General features: G+C 50.0%; 2 protein-coding genes across 3 annotated transcripts; one reads left to right on the top strand and one right to left on the bottom strand.

The window, feature by feature from the left end:
* The first annotated feature begins 1 nt into the window (after nucleotide 1).
* Nucleotides 2-6,805, top strand: Mrto4 (MRT4 homolog, ribosome maturation factor). 2 transcript variants are annotated; one of them, XM_005317525.5, is made up of 8 exons: nucleotides 2-194; nucleotides 1,934-1,992; nucleotides 3,183-3,286; nucleotides 3,796-3,877; nucleotides 4,107-4,174; nucleotides 4,420-4,571; nucleotides 4,888-4,964; nucleotides 5,067-6,805. In XM_005317525.5, exons 1-8 carry the CDS (start codon nucleotides 167-169, stop codon nucleotides 5,214-5,216), a joined length of 720 nt encoding a protein of 239 aa, XP_005317582.1. In that variant the 5' UTR covers nucleotides 2-166; the 3' UTR covers nucleotides 5,217-6,805. The 2 variants fall into 2 exon arrangements, with proteins under 2 accessions (XP_005317582.1, XP_013220511.1); XM_013365057.4 differs by lacking the exon at nucleotides 2-194 and having other exon boundaries at nucleotides 3,161-3,286.
* Nucleotides 6,806-7,289: 484 nt separating this feature from the next.
* LOC101973766 (aldo-keto reductase family 7 member A3) lies at nucleotides 7,290-17,319 on the bottom strand. The gene is made up of 7 exons (XM_005317526.5): nucleotides 17,021-17,319; nucleotides 13,406-13,593; nucleotides 13,138-13,242; nucleotides 12,452-12,548; nucleotides 12,111-12,210; nucleotides 8,775-8,904; nucleotides 7,290-7,686 (listed from the first exon to the last, which is right to left on the bottom strand). The coding sequence occupies exons 1-7, from the start codon at nucleotides 17,232-17,234 to the stop codon at nucleotides 7,525-7,527; spliced, it is 996 nt and encodes a 331-aa protein (XP_005317583.1). The 5' UTR covers nucleotides 17,235-17,319; the 3' UTR covers nucleotides 7,290-7,524.
* Between the last annotated feature and the right edge of the window lie 5,954 nt (nucleotides 17,320-23,273).

Consider the following 23,273-nt stretch of genomic DNA (forward strand, 5'->3'; position numbering starts at 1 on the left):
TCCGGGACTTCCGGGAAGTCGCTCTGCAAGCGCCAGAGGAAGAGGCGAGTCGCAGAGCCGATTGGGTCAGGCACACGCGAGGGCCGCCCCCGAGGGCCGTCTCAGAGGCCCCCGCCCCGCATTCTGTTGGCCCACATCGCCGAGTGCCGCACGTGGCTTCAGCGAGATGCCAAAATCCAAGCGTGACAAGAAAGGTGGGCGAAGGGGGCATCAGGATCTGGGGGGAGGCTCTGGAGGGCGGGGACACGAAGAGGGACGCTGGAGCATCCGCAGGTGGAGGATTGGGGCGGCGGAGTCACGGGAGGGAGCTGGAGCCTGGACGGGTCCAGGGATCGGAGACTTTGCATGGCCTCCAGTGCTCTCGCAGCTCTCCTGGGCGAAAAGGCAGATCCCAAACACCTGGGCTGTGCCGGAGGACGATTTGGCCCACGTTTCCCCCCTCAGCCCCTTCCCGTGTCCCTTCGTTCTCTGGGCCCCTGCCACCCCGGTTTCCTTTCCCTTTCAGCACAGGCTTTTTGCCACGTCTGGCGCTTCGCAGTCTCTTCTTGGTATACTTGTGCTTCTTTTTTTTCATGGGGCTGTCCCTCTTGGTTGTCAGTTTACGGGCACCTTCTGAGAGCATTCCCGACCACCTTTACTACGCTGCGGTGCGCCTCGCCGCGGACCTCTGGCACGTTCAAACAAATGTATGGGGGCCTGGCACTGTAGGTGTGGGAAAATACTGCAGTTACAGGAAGGGCCTCGTCGGGAAATAAATATATCCCCCGCCCCCCAATTGAGTGTTTGTCAGGTGGTGATGAGTAAGAGTAGGGTAAAGAGAAGGCAGAGGTGACATTATTTTGTATAATGCCCTCAGGAAAGTGATGAGGTGACAAATGAGCAGAAGTCTGAGGAAAGGAAGCAAGCAGCCAGTGGAGATATCTGGGAGAAGTGTATTCCAAGTGAAGGGAGCGGGAGGTGCAAAGGGCTTAAAGTGGGTGCATGGTTGACACGTTGTGGGACAATAGGCCAGTGTGGCTGGAGCAGAGTGGGCAAAATAGAGTTGGGGAAGGGCTTCATAGACCTTTGTAAGGAATTGGCTTTCACACGCAGGTGAAATGGGTGGACATCCTGGAGCTTGAGGGGAGGAATAGCATGGTTTAACTTGGCTTTTAAAGGATCACTCTAGTTGCCTTCTTGAGAATAGCACTGGAAGATGGGGTCAGAGGGCAAGGATGAAAGCAGCAAGGCCAGCATTAATGCTGTGTTGGACCAAAGTCGCAGCAGTGGAGGTGTTCGGACGTGGCCAGTTGTATTTCGTTTGCCCTCCTTTGCTGCACTTGCCAGTGACTGGTATTGAGTGCCTTTTCTCTGTGCACCTTTTAAGGACTGGGCATACCAGGCAGGATGAATAGAGGGGACCAGGCCGCTTGTCAGGAGCACTCAAGGCTTTGCAAATGGTGCTTTTGGTGTTTGTGGAATAATTTGATTCTGTGGGGTGATCCCTGTTCAGATCTGGCCAAACCCAAATTCTCCTGGACAGGGAGGAAATTGAGCCCCAGTTATTTATACAGTGGAGGTACTTGTCCCTTCCTTAAAAGGCAGTGCTACATTCTAAGTGCATGTATGCAATAGGAGATATACAGTCCCCAGATTTAGCATTCTGAGGCCAACCATTGATGGCCTCTGTGCACCATGGCCAAGAGCAGAAAGGAATCTACCTCAACCAGCAGGAGAGGAGGGGCACTCCAACAGCAAGAACAAGCCTGGGCCCCTACTGCTGTGGTTAGTTTGTATAACTCACAGAAGATGTGCCTAGGAATCACCAGGCCCAGGAACGCTAGAGAGTGGTCACTCCACAGAGCCTGGGAATGGCCTTGCATGCTAGAAAATAAGTCTCCAAGACATCCAGACTCATCTCTTACCATTCTTTTTTCTTCTTTGTATTTATTAGTTTCCTTAACCAAAACCACCAAGAAAGGGTTGGAACTGAAACAGAACTTGATAGAAGAGGTAAGAGGTCGTTCTTTTTCTTCTTTTAGTGCTTGTGTTTGGTTTATAAAGGTAGGGATAGGACTGTTTGCTAGGGGAGCTTACTGTAGGGAGGTGTTTTTTTGTTTTGTTTTGTTTTTTAAGGAAAATAAAACTGCTGATTGAGCTTTTTTTCCTTTAGCAGCAGTAATACCAATAAAAACTCCCATCATGGGGATCTCCAGCTTTGCTTGAGCTCCTCCTTTGTGCCTAGCACTGTGCTGACTGTCTCAGCATAAATCTTTCCCTCCTAGCATTCCTGTAATACAGATTCTAAATTATGTTATTGCTGTTTTGTTGTTGGGGTAACTGAAGCTTCGCCAGGTTTGTTTGCCTACCCAAAGTCAAAAGACTAGCTAGTTACCAGGTACAGATGACTGCACCCACCTATCTGCACTACTTCTGACCTGCCAGTCCTGGGCTACAGTAGGTTGAGAGCACTCCGTCTCCTGCTAAACAGAGATTTCATTCCTTAAGAATGGAATTCTATGCCTGGCAAGGTGGCTCACATTTGTAATCCCAACACCTTGGGAGACTGAAGTTTGAGGATCAGGAATTCAAAGCCAGCCCCAGTAAAACTAAGGTGTTTTAAGCAACTCAGTGAGACTTTGTCTCTAAATAAAATACCCAATAGGACTGGGGATGTGACTCAGTGATCAAGTGCCCCTGAGTTCAATCCCTGGTACCAAAAGAAATATGGAATACTTTGCTGGGCATGGTAGCACACACCTGTAATCCCAGCAGCTTAGGAGGCTGAGGCAGGAGGATTGTGAGTTCAAAGCCAGCCTCAGCAATTTAGTGAGGCCATAAGAAACTTAGCAAGACTCTATCTCAAAATAAAATATAAAAAGGGCTGGAGATGTGACTCAGTGGTTAGGAGTACCCCTGATTCAATCCCCAGTACCAAAGAGAGAGAGAGAATGAGAATGGAATTCCACCTCCTGATGGCTTTGGCTTGGATCATAGGTAGAGCAGTCTAGATAAGTTGCCTCCCCGAAAGGTAACAAGGCTTAAATAAAATATAAAAAGGGGCTGGGGGTGTTGTTCAGTGGTTAAGCCCCCCGGGGTTCAGTCCAAAAAAAAGGCTAGAGCAGGTTCTCTCCCATCTGAGGCTACAGTTGCCCTACCCATGCTGCCCCTTGAACTCCAGAGCTTCATGAATTGTCCCACAGCTTCGGAAATGTGTGGACACATACAAGTACCTATTCATTTTCTCTGTGGCCAACATGAGGAACAGCAAGCTGAAGGACATCAGGAATGCCTGGAAACACAGCCGGTGAGTGGGCAGAGGGAAATGGACTCCTTGGAGTGGCAAAGGTGCCACACTGCTCAAGAACCAGCTATGAGGGGCTGGGGTGGTGGCTCAGTGGTAGAGCACCTGCCTAGTATGTATGAGGCACTGGGTTAGATTCTCAGCACCACATAAAAATAAAAAAAGGTCCATCAACAATTTTTTTAAAAATTAAAAAAAAAAAACAGCTGTGGGGTTGGTCGTGCTGTACCAGCGCTGGTGGAGACTGCTAGATGTGCCTCTGCCCATATCCAGATGAGGAGGGATCATTCTGTGGCGCTCAGGGTGGGCCTGTGGAAGGATGTCGCCAGTGTTGGTTCCTGTGTAGGAAGACAATGAAGGAACCCTGGGCTGGCAGCAGCATGATGGGCCGTGTGGAGACCTAGGCGCCTCTAGCCATGCCTCCTGGCGTACTTGGGCCTGGGCTCCTGTGAATTAGAGAATTTAATGGAGAGGCAGGGCCCTCCTTCACAGCCTCCTCTTTTTCTTGGTAGGATGTTCTTTGGCAAAAACAAGGTGATGATGGTGGCCTTGGGCCGAAGCCCGTCTGATGAATACAAAGACAACCTGCACCAGGTAAATCACTGACCCTCACAGGGAGGGGCTGAGGCTAAGCTGCCTTCTCTCCAGCTGCTCCCACGTGACACACCTGGCATGTCTTAACAGCTTTGGGTTCTCCCTTCACCTTGAGACGTGAGAAGGGGTGTGGGGGTGTGTGTGTCTGTGTCTTCAAACATTATCAGGTGTCCCCTGGGGCACAAGACCACCCCCCAGTAGAGAATCAGGGCTCACTTTTGGTTTGCAGGTCAGCAAGAAGTTGAGGGGTGAAGTTGGTCTTCTTTTTACCAACCGCACAAAGGAGGAGGTGAATGAGTAAGTGCTGGTGAGGAACAGAGGGAGGGAAGGTAGGAGGATCCCAAGGGCATCAAGTCGGAGCTGGCTTCTGGAAGCCTCTTACTGAGACGGGGGGCCTGTGACCAGAGGCGTCTTTGTTCTCTCCAGCATGGTGACCAGCCTGGCTACAGGGCCCCAGCACACTAGCTGGGAGGACCTGACCTCAGCTGGCTGGGGGCCCAGTCTGGAACCTCCCCCCACCTCTTACTTCTCTTTTCCCCAAGGTGGTTCACAAAATACACAGAAATGGACTTTGCCCGAGCTGGCAACAAAGCAACTTTCACCGTGAGCCTGGATCCAGGGCCCCTGGAGCAGTTCCCCCACTCCATGGAGCCACAGCTGAGGCAGCTGGGCCTGCCCACTGCCCTCAAGAGAGGTACGGACAGTCCCTAGAGCTGAGAGGCCACGGCCCAGAGCCCAGGAGCACGCGCACACAGGCTCTCCCCTTCCTGGCCGGGCAAGCCTCTGTTTTCTCATGTGAAAATGGAGTCGAGTGCCCCTCTCCTAGTTGGAGTGGACAATGAGTTAAAACTAGAGTACAGCACTTAAGGAACTTTGAGGAGGCAGCCACCGTCCCACTGAGTGTGAGCCATGGGGACGATGAGCTCTCACCACATGCTTAGCTCCTGCTGCAGTGGCAGAAAGTGTCATGCAGGCCTCTGTGCAGGAGTAACGTGGCCACCCTCCTGCAGGCGTGGTGACCCTGCTGTCTGACTACGAGGTGTGCAAGGAAGGTGATGTGCTGACCCCGGAGCAGGCCCGCGTCCTGGTGAGTTTGGACACAAGGGCTCTGGTAGGAGGGATGCCATCTGTCACCCGCTGCAAGTGCCTGGGGTCATACTCTTCTCCTCACTCTTACTTCCCTTTGCAGAAGCTTTTTGGGTATGAGATGGCTGAATTCAAGGTGACCGTCAAATACATGTGGGATGCACAGTCTGGAAGATTCCAGCAGATGGGAGATGACTTGCCAGAAAGCGCATCTGAATCCTCAGAGGAATCAGAGGACGACGAAGATGATTGACTTGGGGACTCAGGACCAAAGACCTTCTAGCACGTTCTGAGTCTCCATCACACCATGCAGAATTGCTACTGCCCCTCTGGAGGAAGCAGTTATTTGCTGTTGATGAAGCCAAGTGTGGGTGACGGGAACTGACTGTTCCATAAAGAATAAAACTTGGTCTATGGGGTGCCACCCTGTAGATAGCAGGAGACTTTTCTTAGAAAAAAGGCCTTTGGGTATGTGCTCTGTTTGGGTCCAGTACCACCCAGTCTGGTGACCTAGATGGCCAGTACAGCTTTGGCTCCTGTCGGGCCACAGTGGCAGTGCAGCTTTGCAGTTCTGGGGACAGCCAAGAGCAGACCCTAGAACTAGGCTTTGTCCTCCTTTCCAGCCTTGATGCCCTTTGCTTGGAATAGACTTGCTGAAGAAAACCAGGCCCAGGCCCCTGGTGTCCCTTTGCAGCCCTGCTTACACGCTCCCTAAACCAGGGCCTGCTGGTGGCTGCCAAGAAGCCAGGGCTCTAGGATGAGAGTGAAGCCTCTGCTGGGGGTGAGAGCAAGCGTTCGGGTCTTGCAGCACTCTGGAGGTTCTGCTCTGGGTGGCTACCGTGGTAGGTCTTTGTCCATATCGCTTCATATACAGAGATTCAGTAAAAGCATCAGAGGAGAGAGCTTCTGTTTCAGGCAACATCTATCTATTCTTTGGTTTACGTCTACTCTTCATGGCGTTTAATCCCCTTTAATTTTCCTCTGCCTTTACCTGGCCATAAAGGTATTCTGTGGGGCCTGAGCGTCTGGGTCAATGGTAAGTGCTTGTCTAGCACAGCATGCTTGAGGTCTTAGAATGGTCTTGGTTCCCAGCATCACCAAGAAATAAATTCTCTGACCTACCTGTTGGAATAGTAAGTCTTAAGACCCCCATTCCAGAGGAATCCTGCCCCATCTCCTCAAGAGAGGAAAGCGGCACCAAGAGGCCAAGACAAAGCTGAACAGACAACCGTGCTGGGATTCCCCACCCAGTCTGTTGGTAAGCATGCCTGTGCAAGGAAGCCTCCGCAGAAACACACAGGGGGCTTGATGGGGTACCCCATCGATTCCAGCTTCTCAGGAGTCTAAAGCAGGACAGGTAGATTTGAAACCATCCTGGGCACTTAGTGAAACCCTATTTGAAAAATCGTTAATAAAGGGCTGGGGATGTAGTTCAGAGTGGAGTGCTTGCCCAGCATAGGGTCAGTACCAGTACCACCAAAAACCCAGGTGCAGTGTCCACACACCTGTAATCACAAAGTCTAAGGCAGAAGAATTGCAAGATTGAGGCCAGCCTGGCCTCAGTTTAGCAAGATTCCATCTCAAGACGTAAAACTAAAAAGAACTGAGGAGGTAACTTGGTGGAGTACCCCAGAGTTCACTCCCTAGTACTTAAAAAAAAGACTGACATTCAGAGAGCATCTGGGTATATGGACCCAGCAGTTCCCCAGAGAGCAGAGGACAGCACACCCAGAGAGGGCTGGAAACTACATTGCCCACCCCCACGTTCCTCACCCTACACATCTCTTTACCTGTTTCCTTTGTAATATCTTTCATAATAAAACTGTAAACAAAGAACCATAAGCAGTGAATTCTGTGAGTTGCTTAAGCAGATTAACCTGAGGAACCCTGGTTGTAGCCAGTGGGTCAGAAGCACAGGTAAAGCAACATGGAATTTGCAATGTCATCTGAAGCGTTGGGGGCGACTGCACCCTTAATCTGTGGGATCTGATACTGTTCCCAAGAAGGTAGTTTGGGATCAGGTTGGATAGAGCACCCCACTGGTGTCCACTGCTGCTGAATGGTCTGTTCCTTTGCTGGGTGAAAACCTCCCTGTTGATAGGAAAAGCAGCGGCCTTCCTCCCCCTCGCGCCCTATCAGCATCATACGTAGCCTTCTATCCATCAGGCACATAAGAGTGAGGCCACTTGCAGCCCCGATGTTGAGAGGGCAAGCTAGATTCAAGAGGTGGGGGCTGGGAGACCCTGCTGCTTGAAGACTTCAACTCATGCTCCTCCCCCAGAACAGCAGAAAGCAGCCTTTGGCAGCAGAGGAAATATTCACCAGGTTCACCTCAGGCCTAGGCTTCAGCCAGGCCAAGTGCCAACTTTATTCAACAGGAGATGCTGGGGCCGAGCTCATGTGGCCCCGCATTGTGAAGGCATCTGGGAGAAAACAGAAGAAAAATGATCTGCAAACTGTGGTGAGGAGGGAGAGAAGGGCCAAATCAACTAAAGGCTAAAACTAGCCAGGGTAGCAAAAGGAGGACAGGCAGTGCTCTGCACCCGAAGTCGGGTTCAGGCCTAGCGGAAGTATTTGGGACACTCGTGAGCAACCAGGTGCCAGGCTTGATCAAAGGCATCTACAACAGCTGGCTCCAAGGGCCCTTCTTCAGCTGCAGCCAAGTTCTGCTCCAGCTGCTCCAGGCTGGTCATGCCCAGGATGACCGCATCCCCATGGGCGCCCTATAAGGGGAGAAAGCCAGACTTCAGCATGCTTCTCTGTCCCTCCCTGCCCTGCCCCTGCCAAGATTTGGGATCTGTTATTTAAGTCTTTCATTATTCTGGCAAGAATTTCTGTTGCCCCCAAATAGTCGCAGCCATGTGGCTCATAGAGCCATCCCTCCATGTCTCATCAGTAGAGAGCCTCAGCAGCGGGGTAGGGCTGGTCACTTTCTATTTCCAACTGCCTTTACTTTGGAGGGTGGCTGTAGCAATTACATATTTCACGAAGTACTTTGCTCCAGGTATGGTTCTTTTTTTTAATATTTATTTTTTAGTTTTAGGTGGACATAATATCTTTATTTTTATGTGGTGCTGAGAATAGAACCCAGTGCCTCACGCATGATAGGCAAACGTGCAACCACTTGAGCCATATCCCCAGCCCCAGGTCTGGGGCTTAACAGAAGCTCGCTAAAGGCGAGCCATTTCCCTAGAATGCCCACCCTGGAGAAACCAGTCAGGAAGACTGGGGCAGCAGGGAGAGAGGGAGGTCCCCCAGCCACAGGTGTAGAGCTGGGGTCTATCCAGGATGGGCAGGCAGAGAGGCAATAATTGCTAATGGTTAAAATAATGGAACTGGGTATGGTAGCCTGTAATCCTACCACTGGGGAGGCCAAGTCAGGGAGAGCCCCAGCCTCAACAACTTAACAAGACCTGTCTCAAAAAGTTAAAAAAAAAAAGGGGGGGGGGGCTCAGGATATAGCTCAGTAGTACAGAACCCTGGGTTCAATCCCCAGGACCAAGAAAAAAATCACAAAACTAAAAACATAAATGCAGACTTCAGAGTCAAATCCATACTTACTCCCTACCACATGAAGCTGTGGGAACTGAGGCAAATGAAATAGCATTTCTGACCAATAATGGTAAGCTGGTACTTCAGTAACTGCTCTAGAACAACAGGAAGGCCACCCAAAAGAACTGAGCCATTTCAGAGGAAGAAAAAGTAATCACAGAAATAGCCGAATAATTGTATAGGCCCCCTCCCCTCTTCCCTATCTCACCCCCACCCCTAATATAAAAGCAGAAGCTGTGCCCCGGGGACAGCTGGTTACCTGCAGCTGCGAGTGGTGGTACATCCATCTCAGGGCGGCCGAGGTCATGCTGGGGGCGCTGGTGCCATAGGTGGCCTGCAGGGCCTTCTCCATCAGGGCAATGGCCTTGAAGTGGTCCTCCTTCCAGAAGCTGAGCAGGTGGGGAGGGTGGAACAGGGGTCAGTACCTTGGGATCATTCCAGGGTGGCCCAGTCCTAGACACACTGAGACCAGCATCCTCAAGTAGAAGTGTTAAATTTTGAACCTCAGAATGCTTGCAGATTTCCAGGTGCCCCGTTTTGAGTCCGGGGATGCACTGGGCAAGAATCCTGGCATTTAACATGCCCAGCAGGCGGTAACAATACAGCTCCCAAAAGTGGGATGCTCAAGTACCTATAGCACCACACCTGTGTGCCCTGGGTCACAGGAAGGACCCATGACAAGTCCTGGGCCCAGGTCCAGCTTCTGTGGCCTTGACTAAGCCACCTCCCTTCCCGGCCCTCAATTATCTGCTCAGTGAAGGAAGGAAACATTCCCTGCCAGTCCCATATAGTGACTACAAGAGGTGACAAACTGATCATGCCTTGTGGACAGGAGAGGGTGCACCAGAGAAGACCATCAGGCCCTGATTCTCCACAGCTGAGGCCTGCTCCCTGGCACAAGCAAAAAGGAACTTGAGAAGCACAGACCAGGGCCATGGTTGCTAAACACAGCAGGAAGGACCTGAAACTGGGGTGGGGGGGGTGGGGGGGTGGCGGTGTGCAGATAAGCCTTTAAATCAGCAAAGTACCCAAAGTGAGCACAAATATCAGATGCTCTGCCTCTTCGTCCTTGGCCATTTCACAAAACTTGCACTGGGGTCTCCTGCACACTGCTTGACTTGCTCTGCCTTCCCCTCCCTTGGGGGAAAAAGAAAAGCAAATATCTAGCATTAACTTTGTGATCTGAGGTATACACCTTGTTGCCGTTCTTTAATTCATTAAATTGACACGTCCCCTTGTACTGCTGGAGAACTATTTCTCAATTTGCCTCCAAGTCAAGTCAAGCCTCCAAGGTTAATTTTTTTTTTAAAGAGAGAATTTTTTTTTTTTAATATTTATTTATTTATTTTTTAGTTTTTTTTGGGGGGACACAACATCTTTGTATGTGGTGCTGAGGATCGAACCTGGGCCGCACGCATGCCAGGCGAGCGCGCTACCGCTTGAGCCACATCCCCAGCCCCAAGAGAGAATTTTTTAATATTTATTTTTTAGTTCTCAGCGGACACAACATCTTTGTTTGTATGTGGTGCTGAGGATCGAACCCGGACCGCACGCATGCCAGGCGAGCGCGCTACCGCTTGAGCCACATCCCCAGCCCCTCCAAGGTTAATTTCTGTGTATGATCTATTTGCAGGTGGTAAGGGAGATGAAGAAGGGCATAGGGGGCTGGGGGTATGGCTCAGTGGTACAGTGCTGCCTAGCATGGGTGAGGTACTGGGTTTGATTCTCATAAATAAATAAAATAACAGATCCATTGACAACTAAAAAATTAAAAATAAAAAAAGAAAGGCACAGGAAGTCGGGGCAAGATGATAAGTGAGGAGGTCGCAGGCAGGACCAGAATAAAGGGGCAAGAAGAGGGTATTCTGATAAGGTCAACTTCTTGCATGGACAGGGGGCACCGATCGATGACAGCGAGGAGCATGTAAATGGGGAGGAGGTAAGGAAAGGAGGAAATTCCAGAGACCATAAAAAGCATAGGTCAAAACTCCCCCACCAGACTCCCAGCTCTGGGCCCCTTCTCTCTGGAGAAGTCTATCTCTGTCACTTTTACAATAAACCTATTTCAGGGCTGGGGTTGGGGCTTAGTGGTAGAGCGCTTGCCTAGCACACAAGAGGCACTGGGTTCAATCCCCGGCACCACATAAAAAATTAATAAATGAAATAAAGATTAAACCAAAAAAAATAAATAAACCTATTTCTTTGCTTCCTATCTGTGTGTCCTGTTCTTCAATTCTTTTCTGAACAGAGACAAAGAACCCAGAACCCCTAGATGGTACCAGTGGCACATGCCTATAATCTCAGTGAGTCAGAAGGATTGAGACCAGCCTTAGCAATTTAAAGAGACTCTCAGCAGTCAGGCGTGGTACACACCTGTAATCCCAGCAGTTTGGGAGGCCGAGACAGGAGAATCACGAGTTCAAAGTCAGCCTCAGCAATGGTGAGGCGCTAAGCAACTCTAAGACCCTATCTCAAAAATGAAAAAGGGCTGGGGATGTGGCTCAGTGGTCGAGTGCCCCTGAGTTCAATCCCTGGTACCAAAAATAAATAAATAAAGAGACTCTCAGCAACTTAATGAGACCCTGTCTCAAAAAGTAAAAGTGTGGGGAGCGGTGCCTAGTGTTGTAGCTCAGCGATAGATAAACACAACCTAGATAGGCACAACCTAGCACAAGTGAGGCCATGGATTCATCCTCAGTCCCACATAAAAAATAAATAAAGATATTGTGTCCTACTACAATTAAAAAAAATTAATATTTTTTAAAAAAATAAAATGAGGACTGGGTATAAATATAGCTCAGTTGGTAGAGTCCTTGTCTCACATGCACAAGGCCCTGGGTTCAATCCCCAGCACCACTATATATATAAAAGCCACATATATAAAAGAGGTTGGGGGCATAGCTCAATGGTTAAGTACTGTGGGTTCAATCTTTTGTGCAAATGAAGAAATGAATGAAATTTTAAAAAAAAATTTAAAGAGAGAGTGAGAGAGGGGAGAGAGAGAGAGAGAGAATTTTTTTAAATTTTTTTTTTTAGTTCTCGGCAGACACAACATCTTTGTTGGTATGTGGTGCTGAGGATCGAACCTGGGCCGCACGCATATCAGGCGAGCGCGCTACCACTTGAGCCACATCCCCAGCCCATAAAATATTTTTTAAAAAGAAAAGGAAGGGAAAAAGTGGCTGGCCCCAACAGCTGTCCAATCAACTGACTTGAGGCACTGATGACAGTGTTACTGCCAAGAGTTTACAAGACTCAGCGTGCCCCAAGGGACACAGCCAGCACCGAGTCCCAATTTCCCCCAAGTCCATCCACAGTTGTCCCCTCCTATGGAACCTGGAGGAGCTCTTCCCAGAGAAGAGACAACAGTGCAGACTGGAAGAAACCAGGGATGCACATCCCAGCCCCAGGTCCCTTCCCAGAGGCCATGAGGACCGCAAAGGGGGAGAAGGGGCTCCGTAAAGCCCCTGGGAACCCAGAGACCTAGTTCTGAGCAGCAGGGGAAGAGGCTGCCCCGGGAAAGCAGCCTCAGGGATCACTGTCTCAAACTAAGGGAACCCACCCACGTCCCATCCTGACCGTCCACCTAGCTCACCGATCCCTGTAGATCTCAGCCCAGGTGTGCCCGAAGAAGCGGCCCAGAGGCTGTTTCCCGTCCTTGTCCTCGTACTTGTACTTGCCGGTCAGCAGGCCCCCTGTGGAAGCATGCATCACACTCCAGCCCAGGCCACTCCCAGGGCTGACACCCCTCACAGATCTGGACTGAGGAGCAGGAGGGACCCAGGAGGGATGAGGGGTGCAGCCCAGCATCTGTCAAAGCCCCCTCTACTTCCCAGGGCCTGGGCTGGGCATCTATCTGAGATAGGCAGGAATAGGCACAAACAGGGCAGGAATGCCCACTACCCCCCAGAGGGCCTGTCCCAGGGCAGCCCATACCAGCCAAAGGGTTGAAGGCATAGAATCTCAGTCCAAATTGCCTGAGGCAGGGGAAGAGCTCTGTTTCCACCTGCCGGGTGGTGGCGTTGTACATGCCCTGCAGGGAGAAGGGGCAGTTGGAGAGTGTGGGTGTGTTAAGGGAAGGGACATCAGGTGTAACCCACAAAACCCTCAGCTCAGACCTTAATGGTCCCAGGACCCTGCCAATCAGGACCTGTGCTGACAAACAGCAGTGGAGAGGACTTATTCCCGTGGGAAATTAACTCTGATGACGTCCTCTTACTACTCGAGTAAGTTCCGTGACAAGCGCTGGGCACCAAGCAGTGCCCAAACACTTGCTGTCTGAGGGGGAGGAGGACGGAGCCTGAGATGTCAGGCTCCTGGGACTGTGAGGAGGGGCTCCCAGAGGAAGAGCCACTTAACTGAGACCTGAGCACCTCTCCCAGGGAGCGGGGCATGGAAGGAAGGGGTCAAGGTGCGCACTGAAGCACGAAGCAAGCTCGTGCCCAGTGGCCAGGCTGGGGAGCTCGGCCTGAGGGCACCTGGGAGCCTCCCACAGGCTCTGAGCAGGGGTGTGGCTGATAGGTAGAGGGCACAGGGGCCAGTCAGAGGGGCAGGGAAACCTGGGAGCAGCAGAGCCCTGGAGCCCGAGGCCTCTGCAGCCCTGGCACACCAGGGAGCCTCACCTGGTACACGGTCGGCAGGATCCAGCCGTTGCTCTTGCACAGGGTACAGATCTCGGCCACCTCCCAGGCGGCATAGTTGGACAGGCCCAGCTCCAGGAACTTGCCCTGGGGGGGGGGGCGAGAACACAGTCAGAACCAGGAGACCAGGAAGGGGGCACTGGGGTGGCGGGTGTGTCCCCCACTCTGCTCTGGGTGCCCTATTTTTCTGGTAGTGCCAAGAAGAGGAGTGGAGCAGAAGTGACTGCCCAGAGTTTGGGGCCACCCTCACCTCCTGGTGCAGCTGGTGGCAGGCACGCAGCGTCTCCTCCACGGGGGTGCCGTGGTCTGGCATGTGCAGGTAGAAGAGGTCCACTCGGGGACACTGCAGCCGCTTCAATGATGTCTCCAGCTGGGTCCGTAGACTGTCAGGCTTCAGTGTCATTCCACCCAATGGAATGGCCTTAGTGGCGATTTTCACTATTTGAGGAGAGAAATGGAAGCTCAAGCCAGTTTCCCAAACATCAGGATAATGATTAAGAGACAGATCTGGGTTCATATCCCAGCTCTGCCATCATCTTTGTGGCCTTGACTAAATTCCTTAATCTCTCTGAGTCTCAATCCTCTCAACTGTAAAATGGGAGTGAAAAAGATGTTTTGTTCCCCCCCCCCCCCGACCCCGAATGGAGGATTGATCTCAGGGGCACTTGGTCAGGGGCACTTGGTCCCTGAGCCACTTCCCCAGCCCAATTTTGTATTTTATTTAGAGACAGGGTCTCACTGCCTTGCTTAGCACCTCACTGTTGCTGAGGCTGGCTTTGAACTTGTGATCCTCCTGCCTCCGCCTCCCGAGCCTCTGGGATTACAGGCGTGTGCCGTGCACCCAGCAAAAATGATATCTTGTAGGGAAATCCTGACGATTGATCAGACTTGGCTGAAAATTGGAGCTGCTGATGGCCTCACTATGTGATCATTTATAAGGCACAGGGGTTGGCAAAGGAAGGGGCTCCCTGCCCTCAAGGACTGAGTCTAAGGGGCCACTCAGGAGAAAGGAAGACAGGAGTATTCACAAGGTACTAGAGAAGCCTGGAGCAGAGGCGAGCAGCCACCTAGGCACTCAGGAAGGTTTTCCCCAGAACCACAGTTTGAATCTCCAAGGGTAAGTCAGAGGCCACCAGTTGAGGAAAAGTGGGAGGCTCACTCCAGAGCACAGGGACACAGGCAAGAGCCCAGGGCAAGGACGTCCTGTGTGGGAGCCATGCTTGCTAGTTACAGCTCAGGGCACCAGTCTCTGGTTGCATACATGGGGCAATAGAAGGGGCCACAGATCAGACACCAACCAGCCCTAACTGCATCCAGGGACTTTAGGGGACTGAACTCCATGGTCAAAGTCATAGTTTTGAAAGATGACCTGAATGCAATATGGATGAAACACAGGTGTGGGGACAGGGAGAAGAGAGGGAGGGCACAACTGGAACTCGGGGCTCCCAGGAGAAAAAGGGCAAGTGTCAGCTGGAGACTGCTCCCGAGAACACAGGCCAGCAAGGGGCCTCCAGGCGAGTTCACGCTTTTCTCCCTGCCCCTGTGAGAAGCCGAGTTAGTTGGACAGATGGGTGAGAGGAGAGTCCTCTTCTTGCTTTCCGAGTTTGGAAAGTCACTTGGGCAGGTCAGAGGGCAGTCCCCAGTGCCCTTGAGACTCGGGAGAGAACAAGTTCAAAGAAGTATGCATTTTTTTAAAAATATTTTTTTAGTTGTCAGTGGTCTTTTATTTTATTTATTTATATGTGGTGCTGAGAATCGAACCCAGTGCCTCACGCATGCTAGGCAAGCACTCTACCACTGAGCCACAACCCCAGCCCCAAAGAAGTATGCATTTGGAACTTTAGCATCCCACCACATTTTCCCTCCTTCATGTCAACTTAACTTTAGATCTGAGATCTGGGACTTTGGCCCAGCAAACCCTGGGAAGTAGGTGTTGGGAAAGAAAAGGAAAAAAAATCAGAAATAAAAGATCAGAGTTCTCACTGAGAGGCAGCCAGGGGTTCTAGAAAGAGGGTGGCATTGAAATACTCACATCTCCTTTTGTTCCAGATCTATCATGCTGTGTGATAGACCCCCGCCTGATTTTCTCTTAAAATTGGAGCCATCTCACCACAAGGCCATGCAAAGCTAATTTCGGCTTTACTATAAATTCCTGCAAATTCTGAACTAGCTTGGAATGCCTGCCCGTGCCTTGAACTCACCCATGCCTGGCTCTCTGACCAGATAGCAGCTCTTTCTGAAACTTTAGTGACGCCTCACAAATCTTGGCCTTCCCTGGCTAGATAACAACCCTCTCTGAGGCTCTAATGACCTTCATAAATTCTGATGTCGGGGCTAGCAAAAAGGTAAACTAGCCTTTGTGTTATGCTCGTCAGAGTTCTGTTATCTGTAACCCCCCTTTGTGTAACTGTCTGGGCTATAAAGCTGGGCTGCAGGAAAACTGCGGCTGCTGTCTTGTTCCCGAGGTTTTGGGTGGGAGAGGAAATAATAAGATTTGATTTTAATTGGAGTCAGTGGTCTTTTCTTTCGTCCTGGTCTAACACTGTGAAGCAAAGAGCAAGGCTCCATTGGAGGGGGACAGAGGAAAAAGCCAGAGTGGAAGGAAGCTAAGGGCGATATTAGGAAGAAAGCAACCATGAAATTTCACATTGTGACATGGCGTGCATTATCAAATATGGAACAACAAATTCCATCATTAAGTACAGTGATAATGCACCAATATAAAAAATGTGGAGGGGAAATAAAAGAAGAAAGCAAATCACCTGGTTGGGTGGCACACACTGATAGTCCCAGCACTTCAAAAACTAGAGGATCATTCCCATGATCCCAGGAGTTTGAGATCAGTTTTGGTGAAGTAGGAAGACCTCGTCTCAAAACAAACACCAAGAAAAAGAAAGCAACAGCCAACTTGTCTAAGCCTCACTGTGCGCAAGCACTTGAAATGGCATCGGACCTGCCTCATACACACCTCTTCCCCTGACACTTCATAGATTCCTCCAGCCCCCTCAGCACCACCAGATCTCATTACCTTTGCATACCCCTGCCCACTGCCTGGAAGCTCTTTCCCCTCTTACTCCCTCCCTGGCAAAACTGTTTCCTTTCTCTAAGGTCAACATTCCCCTGTGGGAGATTTCTTCCATGGCTCCTTCCTGGGAGGTGCCCCTTCAGGGTTGCCCAGCCACCTTTAAAACCTGAGCCTCCTAGAGTGAGCCAGTGTCGATTTCTCCCTTATTTTTCCAAGAGATGAGTTGCACCAGCCCTCTTAGGGACTCCCAGGGCTGCCACCTGCTGAAGCAGGAGGCACTGGCAACCCAATAGCAGGTGGCTGCAGCCAGCTACTAGGAGCTACCTCTAGGACCCAGAGAAAGGCTGACCTGAGCAAATAAGGAAGTCCTCTGCCAGGTTCAAAGTCAGTCTGGGCAGCATTCCAGAATGCCAGGGATAAGGACAGGTTGATTCCTGGTACTAAGGATTGTACCCAGGGTTGATTACCACTGAGTTATAAGTCCTACTTAATTTCTGAGACAGGTTCTTGCTAAGTTGCTGAGGCTGGCCTTGAGAGGGACCAGATGGGTGGGGCTGCCTAGACCAGATTTCAATGGTCTCCAGCCCCCAAAAGAACTGGTCCAGTGGATCCAGGCTAGACCAAGGCTGGGGCAACGCTGTGGGAAGGGTCCTGGGCCACCTTCCCAGAAGGGAAAGAGGAAGAAAGGAGTAAGGGAAAAGGACCTCCAATTGTTAGAGGCTAGAAGTGCTTGAGGAGCTTGTTGTGGGACAGGCTGGGGAGGTCGGTGCCTAGAGGACGAAGCTGGCTGGGAAGGGAGAGCTCTGCGCAGTGCAGGGCGAGGTCAGGGGTGACTGTTACCTCTGCAGTCGCTGCCGCCCAGCCCGAGCCCCAAGCCGCCTAGGATGCTCTCGGACTGGCCGTCACCGTACACGAAGGCAGTGTCTATCTCCGTGTGCCCGCGCTCCAGGAAGACACGCACAGTCTCAGCGCTGGTGGGCACGTCCATGCGGCGCCCCATCTCCATGGCGCCTAGCACGGTGGCAGGCCGGGCTTGCGACAGCGTTCGGGACATGACTGCGGTAGCGGAGGGCAACTCAGACTGAAGGTCGTGGAGCCAGGGCTACACCAGCCTCCCGACGCACCCACACCTGCACGCTGCTTTAAGAAGCTAGCAGGGTCCCGCCCACTAGGGGCGGGGCCGGCGGGCGAGGGGCGGGAGTGTGTGGCTGCCAGTGGCACCACTGTTGTGGTGAGGCTGGGACCGTCTTCAATCCCGTTGCGCAACCTGGGGCTTGGCTGTGGCTGCCAGCGCGTGATCAGGTCTACCACTGAACCACATCCGCAGCCCCCCTTTTTTTTTTTTTTTTGATATAGGATCTCCCTAAATTACTCAGGTTGGCCTCAAACCTGAGATTCTCCTACATCAGCCTCTCAAGCCCCTGGGATTACAAGCACCGACCACCATGCACGGCAAGATTTTCTTGATTCTTTATATGACCAGTTTTTTTTTTTAATTGATACCTGGAAATTTGGGCTATTAAGAGCTTGGTGTGTGGGGGGCGGGCAGGTATTGGGGATTGAATCCAGGGTGCTCTACCACTGAGCAACATCCCCAGCCCTTTTTGTTTTATTCTGAGACAGGGTCTCACTAGTTGCAGAGGCCAGCCTCAAACTCAATCCTCCTTCCTTGGCCTCCTGAGTAGTTGGAAATATAGGCACGGGTCACTGTGCCCAGCTTGCTGTGAGACTCTTGATTTTATTTAAGCCTTCTGTTTTAGTGCATTTCTTCTGGTACTTCTAAGGGCTTCCTTATTGCCAGGGGAGGGTAAAGATGCAGTCTCCCCACCAGGCCTCCAGTGATCACTCCTTGGCTAATAGGAGTGGCAGGTCTCCTTATTGCTCCCCACGTGGCCCACTGGGAGGTGAGGAGCCTCTTTAGCGTAGAAGTGAATGTCCTGACACTGCACTAGGCCTCCTCTGACACTGCTCTGGTTGGGGGTGGGAGGGGAATCTTCATTACTGCCAACTGGGGGTCCAGGCTCCTGGAGGGGTCTCCGAGGACCCGACAGACAGTGCTGGGTGGGGCTGGGAGGCCTGTGCTGTCTGGGAGGGAGGAAAGTGCAAGCTCCTGCCCAGCTTCTCTAACACCACCCTGAGAGGCCCTAGAGGCGCCTCCTAGTAGCCTGGAAGGGTGGAGGTCTAGGCTCCCCATTCAACATTTGCAGACCTGGGTGGTGATAAGGCCCCAGTTTCTGTTCTCTGGTGTTTGACTGGAGTAAAGAAGTCATTTCCTCCAGCTTTTCCATCTTGCTGCCCTACCCCTGTTCTCTTGATTTGGTAAGAACGAGACTTTAATTGGGACTTTTCCTGTATTCACCTGTTGGCATTTCCAGGTTGCTGGCTTCTTCAGCTTTAACTCTGAGATCTATGAGTGGCACAAAGAAAAACCCAAGAAATTCCCCTGTCATTCCTTAGATTCTGACGTCACAGGAAGCCAATGCAGGGAAACTGACTGGGTCCCAGCTGGCGGGATTTGGCTGTCCACCTGTGTAAGAAATAAGTAAAGGAAAGCTGGTGTGGTCATGCACACCTGTCATCCCAGAGGCTTGGGAGGCTGAGGCAGGAGGATCACAAGTTCAAAGCCAGCCTCAGCAACTCAGTGAGACCCTGTCTCTAAATAAAATACAAAAAAGGGCTGGGGAGGTGGCTCAGTGGTTAAGTGCCCCTGGGTTCAATCACCAGTACCAAAAATGAATAAAATGAAACAGCCAGCCTTGATGGCATGCACCTGTAATCCCAGCCATTGAGGAGGCAGGGGTGGCAGGATCTGGAACTAAGGAGTTAAAAGCCAGCCTGAGCAACGTGGTGAGAATTTGCATTAAAAAAAAAAGTTAAAAATACACTTTGAATGTGATAGCAGCCGTACTCCTAGATATGTAGTAAAGAGCAATAAAAACATTCAAACAAAGATTTATACACAAACGTTCATACCAGTTCATTCACAATGTTCCAGCCCAAATCACCTTTCGAATGGATAAACTGTGGTCTAGTCTTACCATGGAATACGATAAAGTCAGCAATAAAATGGAGTGAGCCACTGATACACACATTGTCACTGATGCATCTCAGAAATATTTGCTATGAAAAACAGACACAAAAACCTATGTTACATGATTCCATTTTTGTGAAATTCTAGAAAAGTCACATTTATTAGCATGCAAAAGGCCCTGGGTTCAGCAGTGGTGGCCAAGAGTCAAATTTGGGGGAGATAACTGACGACAAAGAAGTATAAGGAGCAGGGTGTGGTGGCGCACACCTGGAATCCCAGCAGCTCCGGAGGCTGAGACAGGAGGATCCTGAGTTCAAAGCCAGCCTCAGCAACAGTGAGGTACTAAGCAACTCAGTGAGACCCTGTCTCTAAATACAATACAAAATGGGGCTGGGGATGTGGCTGAGTGCCCTTGAGTTCGATCCCTGGTACCCAAAAAAAAAAAAAAAAAAAAAAAAAGTATAAGGGACCAACATTTAAAACTGGTGATTTTTATTTTATGTAAATTATATCTCAATAAACCTGTTTTAGTCAGCTTTTTCACTGCTGCGACTAAAGGACCCAACAGAGCAACTGTAAAGAAGGAAAGGTTTATTTGCGGGCTCACGGTTTCAGAGGTCTGGATCCATAGACGGCAGACCCCATTCCTTGGGCTGAAGGTGAGGCTGGACATCATGGCAGAGGGCGTGGCAGAGGGAAGCAGCTCACATGACGATCAGGAAGCAGGGGAAGATCCCACTCTCCAGATACAAATATATACACCAAAGCCACACCCTAATTCCCACCTCCCCCAGCCACACCCCCCACCACTTCAGTCACCACTAGTTCATCCCTCCCGGGGAATCAATTCACCGATTGGGTTTGGACCCCCCCAAGCCAGTCATTTCTCCTCTGAACTGTCTTGCACTGTCTCACACAGGAGGTTTTGGGGGACACCTCACATCCAAACCACAAAACTGGATCGCTAAAGATTCCAACGATCTCCAAATGCAAGTTAAAACCACAAGGAGGTGCAGTTACACCCCCATGAGAAGAGGTGAAATTGTTACCAGCCAGTTGGCGGTGGCTGACGGCTGACTGCTGACCTGGGCTTCCCTATTGGTGAGCAGATCTCAGAGGCACGGCAAACCAGTGATTTGAGGGAAGCCGTGGTAGAGACAGCCTCTGTCCCTCAAGTGAGGGCAGCTACTTACATTGAACATGGCCTTGGAAGCCACATGCTTGGTCCTCGATGGTATCCTCTCCTGTCGGGTCCCATTTTTGGACACAACCCAGTTTGTGTGGGTTTGATTGAAAAAATTCCATTAATGAATGCTGAATCCTCTTATATTACACAATTCCTCTCCTGGGATCTAGACATAAATGAGCTCAAGGAAAAGGCACCGTTAAACTACAGAAAGGTTTAAGTTCAAAGCCCAGGAGAGAGCAAATGACCACAGTAATGAAACGCCAGTCTCTAGCTAGTTATGTGTTTATTACGAACACCTGTTTTGTTTTTTTTTTGTTTTTAATATTTATTTTTTAGTTTTTGGCGGACACAACATCTTTGTTGGGATGTGGTGCTGAGGATCGAACCCGGGCCACACGCATGCTAGGCGAGCGCGCTACCGCTTGAGCCACATCCCCAGCCCAGTTTTTTGTTTTTTGTTTTTTTTAATCTTTATTTATTTTTATGTGGTGCTGAGGATCGAAGCCAGTACCTCACTCGTGCCAGGCAAGCGCTCGCTCTACCACTGAGCCACCACCCCAGTCCCCTCCTGTAAGTTTTTGAAGATTCCAGTGAGACAGATTGGTCACTGCTGTCTGCGTCTTTCAAAGACTCCTTTTACGTTCCAACGTGTGTCTGATAACTTGGTTCAGAACATGTGATAGAATTCCAAGGCATAGGAGGGACTATCCTCAAGCTTCCTAATGTTGGGCTTTGTCCTCCATGGCTGGGGCAACAAGCCAACAGTTTGCTTTACAGGAGTCATAAATGTCTCCGGAAGCTGCCATAGTAGCCCCCCATGAGATTACTTGAGGACCTGGGCATGATGATGGTATGCACCTGTGGTCCAGACTGCAGCTAGAGCATCTCTTCAGCCCGGGAGTTTGAGATTAGTTTATCCTGAACAACACAGCAAGACCCTGTGAAAGAAAGATAGAGAAAGGAAGGAAGGAAGGACGAATGGAAGGAAGGAAGGGAGGGAGGAAGGATGAAAGGGAAGACAGAAAGAAATAAAAGAAAGATTACTTGAGAAATATGAGAAATATTGCTTGGGTTTGGGGGAGTACTAGGGATTAAACCCAGGGGCATTTAACCACTGAGCCACATCCCCAGTCCTTTAGAGACAGGGTCTTGTTGAGTTGCTTAGGGTCTCGTTAAATTGTTGAGTCTGGCTTTGAATTTGTGAGCCTCCTGCCTCAGCCTCCCAAGCTGCTGGGATTACAGATGTGCGCCTCCCTCGCAGGACCCCCCATTTATGTTCCACGTAGTCTTGGATGCGTGAAGTGAGAACTTTTGTTCCAGGGGAGCCATTATCACAATGTGTGCTACTCAGTTACTTTCTTTTTCATTTGGCAGGGATGGAGGGTCTTGCTGTTTCCCAGGCTGGTTTCAAAGTTGTGATCCCCCTGCCTCAGCTTCCTGATTTGCTGTTATTACAGGTGGACGGCATGACACCCACCTTTAGTTCTATTTCTTTCTTTCTTTTTTTTTTTTTTTGCATGCGAGGTAAGCACTCCACCAACTGAGCTATATCCCCAGCCCTAGTTCCATTTTGATAATAAAGTGTTTGGACATCTGTCGTGACAGAGATTTTTGTACTAGTGTTTGTCTAACCTGTTAGTAAAATAATCCAGAAGCATATTGAAAACTCTGTTAAAGGAAGACAATGTGTTTTGCATATCTCAACAGGTGAAAGCATTTGGAAGTTTTTTTTCCTCACCTTTTGCCTGATTAAATATTGAAAAGCCCACTCATTAGCAAGTCCAAGTTCACATGCCAACTGCCAGTAACTGCAATAATTCTGTCATGAATGTTCAATGCTGATGGAGCAAAACTGGCCCCTTTGACTTCAGCTTCGGTAGTCCAGAGTGATTTGCCAACCGATTCCATCTTTTTTCATCTACAGAAAATATTATTAAAACGGAGAAATAGAATTGTGTTATTTCTTGAATGAAGAGAGCATTTTTTCCCCTCTGCTACCTGTGGTTCTATGGTAATTCCCTGACTTGCAGGCTTCGGGCATCGACAGTTCCTCCTAAATGTGCTCTACCCAATGCATGCAAACAACTCTGTGGAGATTGTGAGCACTTCTAATCAGCATGTCAGAGAATTTGCACCTTGCTCAAAAAACTATAAATATACATCTCAATTATGCAGTCTAGTCAGGGCAGGCCATTGTACTCAACACAAAATACTCAAATGCTCTCATATTATTTTAGTCTCAGGGCTTGGGGATTCTTTATTCATATTATTGGCGGGGAGGGGGGGCAGGTACCAGGGATTATACTCAGAGGCACTCAACCACTGAGCCACATCCCCAGCCCTTTTTTATATTTTTATTTAGACACAGAGTCTCACTGAATTGCTTAGCACCTCACTTTTGCTGAGGCTGGCTTTGAACTCCCGATCCTCCTGCCTCAGCCTCCTGAGCTGCTGGGATTCCAGGTGTGCACCACTGTTCCTGGTTATTCATATTCTTTAACTCATAGCAACATAACTTTACATGAAGACAATCTCTGGGGAGAATTATACCAACAACAACTTCATCATAAACCAAAACTTATTTCTCAGGTTTTTTCGAATTTCCTCTCTCAAGGCAGGGTGTATATCTGAACAGAAAAACAACCATTCTAACAGGATCAGCCAAAGACAGAGTCCAAGTCACTTTCAAAGGCCCAGATGCCTAGTTAATTGAATATTAAGCTCTGGATTTCTATTTCTCGAGAAAGTTGATAATAAATACATGACTTAATCACAATGTCAATATTTGTCTTCTGTCATGAAGTATAATGATGTCACTGGCCACATGAAAGGCAGAAGACAGCACAGTGGCACATGCCTTCAATCCCAAATAC

This window comes from Ictidomys tridecemlineatus, chromosome 11 (assembly GCF_052094955.1).
Source record: "Ictidomys tridecemlineatus isolate mIctTri1 chromosome 11, mIctTri1.hap1, whole genome shotgun sequence".
Classification (NCBI taxonomy): domain Eukaryota; kingdom Metazoa; phylum Chordata; class Mammalia; order Rodentia; family Sciuridae; genus Ictidomys; species Ictidomys tridecemlineatus.